This window comes from Melanaphis sacchari, unplaced genomic scaffold (assembly GCF_002803265.2).
Source record: "Melanaphis sacchari strain LSU unplaced genomic scaffold, SCAv2.0 Contig33_pilon_pilon, whole genome shotgun sequence".
Lineage (NCBI taxonomy): Eukaryota > Metazoa > Arthropoda > Insecta > Hemiptera > Aphididae > Melanaphis > Melanaphis sacchari.
The window spans coordinates 1,099,420-1,112,506 of record NW_020271205.1 but is presented as its reverse complement, the minus strand read 5'-3'; the positions used below and the strand labels follow the sequence as shown (position 1 = coordinate 1,112,506).

At 21.5% G+C, this 13,087-nt stretch overlaps 1 protein-coding gene across 4 annotated transcripts in view; it reads right to left on the bottom strand.

Annotated features, from left to right (window-relative positions):
- The window catches only part of LOC112596689 (probable G-protein coupled receptor CG31760), a 127,674-nt gene that overhangs the window by 23,228 nt on the left and 91,359 nt on the right, over nucleotides 1–13,087 (bottom strand). For all 4 annotated transcript variants that reach the window (XM_025342454.1, XM_025342455.1, XM_025342457.1 and 1 more), the window contains 2 exons: nucleotides 9,662–9,845; nucleotides 180–303 (listed from right to left, as the gene is read on the bottom strand). In XM_025342454.1, the coding sequence (XP_025198239.1) occupies nucleotides 180–303; nucleotides 9,662–9,845 (308 nt within the window). The remainder of the gene's footprint in view (nucleotides 1–179; nucleotides 304–9,661; nucleotides 9,846–13,087) is intronic.

The following is a 13,087-nucleotide window of genomic DNA, read 5'->3' as shown; positions in this document are numbered from 1 at the left end:
TTTAATTTTATCAGAAAACTTTATAATAACACACATAGTTGTAGATACTTTAAAGAGAAATGGTCTCATAACCACAGCGATAGAAATACAAAACAGTACAATTTTAAGTTAATTATAAACAACTGTGTATTTAAAATTGATTAAAACGTTGAGAAATTAATAATGGTTATTAAACTTACTTGAGTCGTTTCCATTTTACATTTATTTGAAGAGGCAAAAATGTTTAGCTTTGTACTGCCTTCAGGTAAACTACATTGGTCGATATCCACTCTCCGCAAGTCGATATCAATTCCGCTGGTCCCCCTATAGCAAAAAAAATATATTTTATTCTATAATATTATAATTTAACTTGGAATATAATAAAATTGTACTAATGGAATGCTATAGTTGGGAAATCTTTGAATAGAAAAAAAAGTATGAAACTCTTTGGCACGTGATTCAAATATTATTCTCGGCAGACAATGAATATTTTTTATAAATAAAAAGATAGCACTTCTGAGAATTTTTGAAGATGATATTAAAATAAAATCTCATAACTTTATCAGATTTTAACAGTATCATTAAAAATCATTTCAATTTTCTTTTTCATTATAAGGACACAGATTGGCTGATTTATAAATAATAATATTATTATTCTCTGTATAATATATTTTAAATATACTCTTTACATTTTTTTTTTTTTTTTTTATATAAGACAATTTATATTTTACCATAACAAGCTAAAAATATTGTCAGATATATTTTAACATATATTGAAGTTTGTTAGTATAAGTAATTAAACTCAAAATTATATTAAAATTTAAAATGTAAGTATGATAACAACACATAATTTGTGGATGAGAAAAGGTTTAAATTATTTAATTACATAGGAATAACATTGTGTATGTTATATTGTACATATATTCATTATTTATTTTATTATGTACCTAATTTAAAATTTTAAATAATGAAATTTAAAACACAAAAACTACTAAAACCATTTTTATTTGCTTTTAAAATAAAGTTTAAAAATTATATATTATAATTTTATAAAAGTTATTAATGTTAGAATGTATTTGTATTTAAATCAATTACTAATTTGTAATTAATGTGAATCTATTTTATATTCAATTGTATTATGTTAAAATATGTTATGAATTTTAAGTTTTATTTATAGTGTTACTTACATCACTTAACATGTTAAATTAAACTGAAATATTCTATATTATATGCCTGTTAATATTACATTTAAAATCATCCAAGATAATTAAAATAATCTTTAATGTATACATAGTTTTTTTTAATTATAGTTATTTTAGTTATAATTTGTTTAAAAATTTTAATTTTAATTCTCCAAAATAATAATTTTTCTTGATTTCAAATTTGAAAAGTTTTACATATCGGAAAACTTCGAAAACATTTTATTTCAGAATATAAAATTAAGAATGTATCTTATCATTTAAAAATGTTAGACTTAAAAAATTATGATGATGAAAAATTGTTTTTTTTTAAATATTTTTTTTTCAATAACATAATATTACTTAAAAAAATGTAGAACTTTTCGAAATAATTTATGTGTATATTTGAATCATTCTGTATATTGTTAAATACAATTAAATTATTTTATTTCATAACACTGAAAACAAAAATAATGTACACAAAAATTATTTTTTACATAAAATATTTATAAAATTAAATTAAAAGTAGATTTTACAGTTAACTTAGAAAATGGTATTAATATTAATTATGCGATATATAACCATACTTATTATAATTTATAACACACTTTTTGACCACATATTTTAGTACAAATGGGTAACTTATTATTATGTTTATGTTAAGTGTTGTGCTAATAGCTTAAGAATGGAATTAAATGTTTATATACAATTTACCTAAAACATAAAATACATTAAAAATAGACATAAAATAGTTTACATTATTTTCCTTATAAATTATAATGGCACTTATTTACATAGATAGATTAAATAACAATTCTACTCGTATAGTACATTTTATAATATCAATAGGAACTTCAATCAAACCTAATAGGCTTTTATAGCTTTTGATGGTTATCAAATGCACAATAATTTTTAAATGTAAATAATAATCATACAAATATATATATATTTACAATTTTTTTTTCAAATAATATTACGGCTGTATTATCATTAAAGCTTAATAATCACTTTTATTTTTTATAGGAAATTATTAAAAAAAAAAAAGGTTGACAATAAGCAAAACCTTTTCTGAACAATAAGTGGTGTCAAGTGTCCCTCATTATTGAGAAGTAAGTCATTGTACTTTATGAGTTAAATTTTTAATTCAATAATAAATCATTGCATACGAAAAAAAGATTCTGGACGAAGATGGTCTATTTTACTAGCTAATATTACTAAGTATACATTTTGTGAAATGTTTATATTACTATCAAATCATTTTTTATTTTTTTTGCTTCTAGTAGGTTGAATTAATTTTTACTAAGACCATTGCATTTTAAAATGTCATTGTATGTATAAAATATAACGGTACGGGTTAAAAGTTTCAAGTACACCTGGATAATATTTTTAAATTACAACAAAATAACTAAAATCATTTTTCTTCTTTTAAATGTCTAGTTTTATTCATATTCAAACTTAAAATATATATTATACAAAAAGTTTGATGTATATTTTATATTATTTTTAGTTACAATTTGTACTGCTTAGGAGAAACCTTGTATTAAATATTCAATTATTAGATATGATAATTGAACATTTTATAAACTTTTAACTGTAAAATTGTTTATCAATTTTTGTGATATCGATGAGTTTTGTTGAAAAATAATTGTGAATTAACGCTCTACTTTTATTTATTTTTTTTTTTTTAATTCTAATAACAAAAAAGTTTCACGAAAAATTATGTATTTAATTGTCAAATATTAAATATGAATATTATCTATTAAAAATGTTATATAGTTTAACTACCACATACTATTGCCTTTTTAAGTATCAACTAGTTCCAATTTTTTACCAAAAATAATTAAATCATTTTTAATACTATAAAAGGCGATAGAAGCAAAAAAAAACACACATAGTTATAAAATCAATATATTTATTGTTTTGCATAGAATCTAAAAATAATATTTTTTAGACATAAAATACATAAAATATTACTAAAAATATTTTAAAAAGTAGTAAAATGTTTCAGGTATACTACTAATTTTAATTGCGATACGAAGAACTAAATTATATTTTTACTAATTTATACATTATTGCTTTCTATGTGAATAAAATTTATTTTTGTCAGATTATGTTAAGTTCATCCTAAAAAATTATAAAAAGGTATAATATAGTAAACAAAAATATATTGTATATTTGTATGTAATATCAAAATTGACAAAAACTTAAATCATTTTAATTCATCGGAATAATTATTAATAAATTCTAAATATTTAGCATTGTTGTAGTGTGAACAAGGTTTTTTTTTATATAGGTAATTGCTTCCTGAAATTTGTGGACACAATTTGAGGGTGTTTTTGATTTTTCAGACATAGCTAGTATTTTATCTAATTTTTTAACCAATAACTACAATACCTAATAGTATTAGATGAAGGTTTTTTCGACTATTATTTCTAGAAAAATTTTCTAACAACTATAAAATGCCACGTATGGTGCAACAAATTGGCATTATATTTTATTACTGTGTAGACGTGTAGTATTATGTATGTTATTATTATGATATCAAGTGCATCCAGTTTTCAGCGGGTCGTAGTCACTCGAGTGTGGTTGACTCGTGTTTGATGTTGTAGGTGAAATAACTCGACGAATATTTCAACGTTTAGTTGAGAATAATAATAATTATTAATAGCTTCAACGGCCATGCCGTGACAAGAAAAGCAACCGATGTCACGTTAACTTACTCGCTTACACACACACACACACACAATGGATCCATCGAACCATAGTCTTGATGAACAGCATCCCAGTGTAAATAATAATATTTACAACAGATATAGGCAATCAGCTGAATACCAAAATACCACACATAGATTCCCCCTCCTATGTTTCTGACACTTTGTAAGAACCGCCTCATTCTACATAATATATTATTCATAATTATTTATTATACAGTAAAAGTAACAATTAAATTTTAAATTTATGAAAAATACATATATATGACTAGATACTATTGAAAATTATAGGGCTTGGAAGTCTTAGAAATTTCATATTGTTCTATTTGCACTCAATTTATAGCAGACCAAGCTAGATATCTGAGCTAGATATTCAATTGTGAGTTTAAAAGTTAAGAATTTGATATGCATATTTCTTAAATTTTAGGGAAAAATGTCATTAATTTCTTTACGCATATTATTAATTTAAGTATTATTATAATTTATAATAAATAATAACATATACTTTCTAAAACAAAACCGATATACATTGAAACACTATCCCATAATTGAAATCAAAATTTTATATTTTTCAAACTAATAGTACATATAAATATTATATTGTATATCCGTCATTTTCGGTGAAACAAATTCATTATTATGTTGCATTTATTCGATTTGTACCACCTTCTCACAGTTTAGGTATTTATATTTCTAAAACGATTTTTAAACTAAAAATTAATATATTTTTGATCTAATTTTTTCAACTACTACGAATCCAGTGTGATCCACTCAGTAATAAGTACCTATAATAATACAATAAGTTGATAGTGTTACGAATTTTTGAAGTATAATTGAAATAAGTACCAACTGTCCTACTATCTACTACACAAGATGAATATGCTATTATTTATTAAAAATGTCTATTAGCGTCTGCTTTAACTGCAGTATGAATAGTTTACATATTATATACAACATGATACAGAATTTTTGGGAAGCAATTTGAATTTTTCCATTATAACAATCATTTTCTGAGGAAACTCAATTTTTCTATTTTATCCGTTTTGTCTATTATTCCAGCCATCCTTACATAGTTTGGTTAAACATTGTAAAATTACCATTAATATATTATTTATTTATTTATTTATTTTTTTTTTTTACCAATTATCAGGGCATAATAGACAATAATTGTCTAATTAATTTTGTCTATATATTTAATACATCAAAAATCAAACCATCCTAATAACAATTTATATTTCTTGTAAGGATTTGTACTAAACATACAAAATCAAATTCAGTACTTATAGTTTTATCTGAAACAGTATATAGGTAAATTTGATCATATACCTATCGGCTATCATATTTGTTGCAGCTTTTAGAATCAAACAAAATAACTAAGTATTTTTATTTTAAATTCTGAACAAAGCAATAAAAATATTATTTTTATAGATTTTACAATGTAAAAGTCTTAATCTATTGGAATAGTAAAAATGCTTTTTTGTACGTAGATTTTAGAATAAAATTGGATCTATTTAGTATTTTTTTATAATATTTGGAAAAAAAAAAAGGTAAAATAGTAAGTTTACGAGAAACATATTTTCGTCAAAATTTACTTACTTTTTTTGTTATAATTCACAAACAAAAAACCATAGAAAGATACTTAAAATGTTTACTTAATGTGTATGTCAGCATTTTCTACATGTAGTGTAATTTACTAAATATTTAGACTGTTTTTGAGCTATCTATTGGTAATTGAAATTTTTGATTTTTTAGTTATTCTATAAATGTCGATAAAAAATTATTCACTAGGTTAACATCATTGAACATTTAACTGGAAACTTCATGAAATGTATTATCGAATCTGTTTAAGTATATAAAAAATACGTAGACATAGTATTTTTTTTAAATGTATTTAAGCTTAAAATATTTATTTAATATACTGATACTTAAGCATAAAAATGCATAAGATATATTTGACATTAGTGTATAACAAAATAAAATAATGATTTTGCTTACTGTTATGTTTTTGATATGTAACTTAAATAAAAATGCATATTTTATTTAAGTAAATTTAATGTCAGATTATAAAATTTCGAACACCTCAGAAAGATAACATAATTTTCAAAAAAAATATGATTAAACATTGCGTAGAACATACTGCAAAATCAATATAATTTGAAACTATTACCTGTTCTTATTGCATAGATATAACTGCATAAATAATTTGATCATATAGTAAATAGCACTTACTATCATTACAATTTAGAAATATGTAACCAGTGTGTATGTATAGCCTTGCAATGACATAATTTTAATTTTAATTAAATATGTACATTGTACACATTATTTTTACTCAAATCACCATTCCTTACGTTTAATTGGAAATATACAGGCAAATAACGCAAACATTTCTAATTTTACAAACACAATTATACTTTTTAATAAATTTGAATTATTTTCCTATGTATACAAAACATAATTAGAATCAAAATTAACTTAAAACACTATTTTATTTTACATGCTTGGTAATACATTTTATAGTAATAAAAAAGAAATACAAACTATTAGATATAATTAAGTATTATTATATAATTATACTACGTATTAATTATTAAGTAATTTAATGTTATAATATTATATTTTATACAATACGTAAATATAAAAATAAATATTTAGATTTTATATTAATATAGATCCGAATTAATTACTGTACCAAAATATTAATCTGTGGTACAATTATATTTCATTACTGTAAAAGTTTGTCTGTACTTTTGCCGTGTAACCTACTGTTTTTTTTTTTTTTTTTTTTTTTTTTTTAATAAAACAATAAGAGTATTGGATAATACTCTGTTGGATTTAACAACAACACCACATGCCATGCGTTAGGTATACATTTCTGTGAGAATGAGTAATTAAATTTTAACATTTAATTGTTAACAAATAAATATATTACTTCAATAATAACATACGTATATATTTGTAAGGACGTGTATTTACTGCAAAACGTCATATGTGGTTCTCGTAAGTAAAATGTTATACATGGTAAAATATTTTTAAATTCTATTTATTTTGTGTAATATATTTTATTTCATTATTTAACTGTATATAACTACAATTCAAATAGAAATAACAGGAATCAGACAAATAAATTAAATTAATTTCGTTTTTCAAGATGTTTTAAAATATCGTTTTAGTATAATTTTAACAATAGGTAATCAATCGGTAACTTAAATAGCATAAAGAAATATTTAAAATGACATATTGATATCATTATATTTAAAAAATATTTTTTTCAGTGAAACTTTATTAAAAGCTTAGTTGTTTGGATCTTAAATAGGTAACATATTCAACAATATTTCCTACAATTATAGATAAAGTGATAACAAAATGTATTTTATAGCTATTTTGTCATAAAAATATTAAATATTTATAATAAAGAAAAACATATAATACAATTTTTTTTTATTATTTACAAATTTCTACGATTATCAGTAATTTTTATAATATTTTTTTCTTTTTTCTTTTTATAATATTTTTAAAAGAGATTTTGAAATAAACATTAAAATTTTTAATGAAACTCATACTTTTTTGTGCAATCATAAAATGAAAAAAATTTCTAAATTTTTCTATTTATAAAAAGCAAAACTCAAACGAATTTTTTATCAGAAATATTTATTTGTAATTTAGGTTACATATTTTAAGAGTACCTAATATATTGACTATACATATACAATGATTACTTGGATAACACAGTTAAAAACTATAAATCTATAATAGAAAAGTCTCAGGAAAACATATTGAAATTAATTTTAGTTAAGTACATGGATATTATTATAATATTCAAATCATAGTTTTCTATTTAATTCTATGTATCGATAATCTTAGGTATAAGAATTTTGCAGTTCAAAATATATTTTTTAACACTAGCTATAATTTTATAAGCTAACCTTGGTCTTAACATATACTGGTAATATTCATAATACCTTCAACTACTATATTTAACTAACTAATATGTTCGTGTTTTTAAATTTGTAGCTTGAAAATTATATAGATGTGTATATGTCTTAACTACACAATAATTTATTGTTGTTATTAAAGTGTCACTGTTTAGGGTAAAATAACCAATATGCATATATACTAAATTTATATTCAACTTATTTACGTAACATTATTATGAAGTCACATGGTTATATTATTAAAGAACTGTTTCTTTAAAAATCAAATTATTATGTGAATAAATTTTCAATATTTACTCAAAATCACAAAATAAACATATTGAAAACTATCATATGCAAACAACATACAGTAACAGTACATTGTTGGAAATACATAAAAGCTATGGTACTATGCCAAGAAAAATTCGTTTTATTATTTTTTTAAATATAGATAATACAAAAACAAAAAAATATATATATATATATATATTTTGAATAAACTAATTTACATAGAAATAATATTTTATATGAATTTTAAACCATTAACAGTTTTTATAAAACTGTTTATGATGTTGATTAAAAATATAATATTTTAAATCGTTCAGTATAATTATTTTACACTCAAATATCTATGTCGTAATACAATATAATTTTTTATTCAAAACTATATTATAACTAGGTATAGAATTAACTATTTAAATTTAATAATAATGATTATAAAGTGTCGCTATTGGGTGGCTTCTTTTGTCACGTGTTGCATGCCAAATTATTATATATATCAGCATACATGCTTATTGTAAATTTAATTACAGATTGTTTGTTTTAAAATAAAGTTAAAAAAAAAAAAAATAATAATAATGATGAAGATAATACTCATTATACTGTATACGCGGTTACTACCCTAGAAAAAAAAAACCTATTGATATACCATTATCTAATATAATCTTCTACTGGAGTATTGGTGTTATTGAAAAATATTTTGACATGACATAAGTTGGTGAAAAAATTTTAAAAACAAACAAAAAATCAGTTAAATGTACATTACCAATTGTAGAATACTAAATATTAATAGTATTCCTCTAATAATTAGAAGTTATATTAAACTCTTATCGTATCACACTCAAATAACGGGGTAGTAATTCTATACCATATTTTTTCTGAACGAGACGTTTGTGCCTTTCATTATCATTATATATATTTATATACAAAAAATAATATGGCCATTAACATACGTCATGGGAAACGAAAACCAAACGTAGTCGCCATCCTTATAAAACATTCCTACTAGCTTAAAAACGAGGAAATACAAAAGTAGGCCCTTCCGGAAAACTAATTCATAAAATTGGATTGTGTGTTCGAAAAAGAATTCAAAGTCTTTTTTTAGTATTTTTAATATGGATAACTTGACTTTAATTACAAAAATAACATAAATTGAAACATATGTAATTCAGTGTTTGATACTTATGAAAACAATTAATAAAGATGCTAAATGTAGACAAAAAACATAATCGGCATTAGACAGGTATAAAAAACTATAGTGTCTATACACTTATTATTTCGTTATTAATGTTTTTATAAATATTTATTATTATTATTATTTTTTTCTTCATAACTCTATTTCTTACATTTTTTTTTTTCTATCGTTTACAGTTTTTTAATTTGTTGCAAAATATATCATTTTTCTTTTAAAAATAGAGTTTTTTGATGACATAAAATTATGTTAAAACAATATTTAAAAAAAAAAAATTAACTTTTTAAAAGAATATTAGTTGATATACAAATGGATTATATTTCTTATAGTCCTGAAGTAAAATGTGTCGTTTTACAATGGTATTCTTAACTGACAAGTATAAATGGACATTTCTAAATAGGTACTTACTTGAAAAAATATTTAGCATCCTTGAAAGCAAAGAATGGTACAGTGTATGTTAGCATCCATATATTTCCACCTCCACAATCATAATATGGTTTGCTCCATTTTCCGTCTTCGTACGACACTGCTAGAATGTCGTCAGGAAAACTTTTTGTATGACTTGTTTGATTCCAAGTATATGTATTGATTGCTGAAAAAAATTGTCATTAAAGCATAGAAAATATTTAACTACAAAAAAAATTTGATTATTTCATTACAATTTATTATTTTAAATATAATTATTAAATATACAATAATATTAATTAATTATATATTAATAATAATTAATTTGAGAAAGATTAGATAATTTATGATTTTTTCATAATAGTTCACCAGTATACCATAATTAACTAAGATAAGTAACTAAATTTTATTTATCTTATATTTGGTAAAAAAAAAAAAAAATTTATTTGAAATATATTTTGCATATTTTATAAAATATTTGCTAGAAAAAAAATTGAACTTAATAGTTATTTATTATGATAAAAGCTACGAGAAGTAAAAACAGTACCATTAAGAGAAAAACCAAATTACTGTTTGGTGCATATCATTACGATGCTATATTATCCTATAATGTGTATCCGTATTCATGTAGTTACATAAAACTTATATATCTTACATAATAAAACTCTTATGTCAAACTAAATATGTAAAACAACCAAAAACCAGTAAATATTTGACCATTTGACCCATACGGTTTATTCAAATTTTATTCTAGAATAAAAATATAAACATAACATTTGCCTAACTTAAAAAACGTTATAAACATGTTATGTCAATATGACTTTGTACATAAAAGTACGGTTAATAAAGATTAAAAACAATATTAGAAGTTAATTATAACTATAATAATCATGATAAATATTTTAATTGTCAAGGTATAATAATGTACTCTATATATTGAATTAAAATTTAAAAAACCCGAAAAAAATATAATAATATAAATTAATATTTTTAACTACCTATAATATTATATCTTACATTAATAATCTTTTTAGCATTATTTTATTTTTTTAATAATTATAAAATATTACTATTCAATATTTTAATATTAAAGATATTAATATTAAAACACTAACAGCTAAGAATAAAGAAAAATTATTTTTTTTAAATTATTCTTACAATATTTGTTGTTAGATCCCCATGCTTGCAGCATATTATTGATAAAATGTATCCACATAAAATCGTTTTTATAGTTATTGAATAATTTTTGAAACAATAATTTCATTGATATCCTTTTAAGGTAAACGTATATCTAACGTTGTAATTGTTAAACAAAAATAAATTAAAATCTTTAAAATGCGTATATTTAAAAAAAATATATTAACAATGCAACTTTATTGCTTACGAGTTTAATTTCTATAGACTAAATATATATAGGTTAATAATTTAAAATAGGAGTAAAAATATTATCAATAAATTATTTTTTGTTGAATTATTTTATTTTATGAGAATTTTAACTTTACTCGGTCATTATTTATTTATTTATTTATTTATTTATTTATGTTTTTTTTTTTGGCTAAATAGTTGATTGAATTATTTACCTTTAAAATACCAATGACAATAAATGATGAACAATTAAATGAGCATTTAATTGTTTTTAAATGATGCTTTGAATATTTTAAAAATAATGATAACATTTGAATGTAAATCAATAACTTAAATATAATGTATTGAAAAAATGTGCACGATTTAAGAACAATTATCAACCCTGAATATTCAACAATTTAATTATTTATTTCAAATTAAGGTATAAAATTGTTAGTGACAGATACTGGTTTATAATAAAAAGTTTTGTTATTTGTATTTTTTTCTTATAAATACAGTCGTTTTAACAGTTAGTTGATGAATAGATGAATTGTTAATTTATAATTATATTTTTTTTTCCTCGAAAAATCAATAAATTAGTTCTAAAATCGAAAAATTGCATTTATATATTAATTTAAAATAATATATTTAAATACTTTCAGTTTCATTCCCTTATAATATTATAATTTTAGAAATGTAAATTAACTATAGGGATTATAATCGAGTACGTTACTACCATAGTAAAATAAAAGTAATATTCTCAGTTGGTATTGGAAAGAGTCCAATTAGACCAACTTGAAATAAAAGCAAAACAATAAATAATATATAAAAAAAATGAATCTTGAAAGGAAAAAAATATAACTGTAAAAGTAAACTATAATTAAAAATAAAAATATTTGTCTAAAACAATTATAAGTTTACAAAATGCATTAGATACAGTTTTTCAGAACAAACTTTTTATTTAAAAATAAATATTATCTAATTTTAAAACGTATATTTACTTTGAAAAATATATGCAAGGACCTTGTTTAAAGTTTTTAAAGATAATATTTGATACATTTAATAAAAACTATAATATTTACGTTCAATTGCTATATAAACTGATTGTTAAATGATTTATTTTAAATTACAATACATTAGATCCAGTGACCTACATAATTAAAACTTATCTATTTGATTTGTCATTTTATTTATTTATTTTTAAGTGTTTTATACACTTACCGTTTATAGATAAAATCAAAAAATGAGTATAAATATGTGACTGTGATTGTAAAGTACATAATACCCTGTAGAATTGATACCATAATAGTTATTACAATAAAATACGACAATTTATAATAGATAACAATGACTTCGCATATTGCCTGACTGTAAGTTTCACCATCGGGTCAAAGATGTATATTATGTAAATTTTGGTGATTGTGTTTCCGTCCCGATACCGTTTATCATTTGTGTATAGTGTATACTCAACATATAATTTATTCGAGTACAGTGTTAAACCGTAGTATTGTAAGTAGTACTTGGGATACTTTCACTTGAAGCCCATTATGTTTAATTTCAAATAAAGTTTACTCATTCCATAAACTTCCTGAATCTGTTTAATTCTTCCCAACGCTATGTACAGGTAAAATATAATATAAAATAGAAATTGCCAGATTGGGCTTATTAGAACATGACCAAATCATAATATTAGTACAATTATATTTTGTAATACTTATAAGTGTAAGTATTCGCAAAACCCGTGGTATTTTCTAAATACGTATCATGTTCAACCTACTAACATTAGGATGCATTTGTGTATGGTAACTTTGACGAAGAACTATCTGATAGTATTTACTATCTATCATACTCTATTTCTATTGTAACATTGAATCATTTATACTACACATTAAACCTAACGTAGATTAATTTAAGTCAAAATTTAAATTGATCACAAAAAAAAGTTTCATATTTTAAGGACTGTAAAACAATTACATAAGTCGCATGTACAAATGTACTATAACTAAATAAAATGTTAAAATTAACTAAGTTTATGATGAATATCGTTTTGAAGACCGACAATCCAATTTAGAAAGATTTAATTAG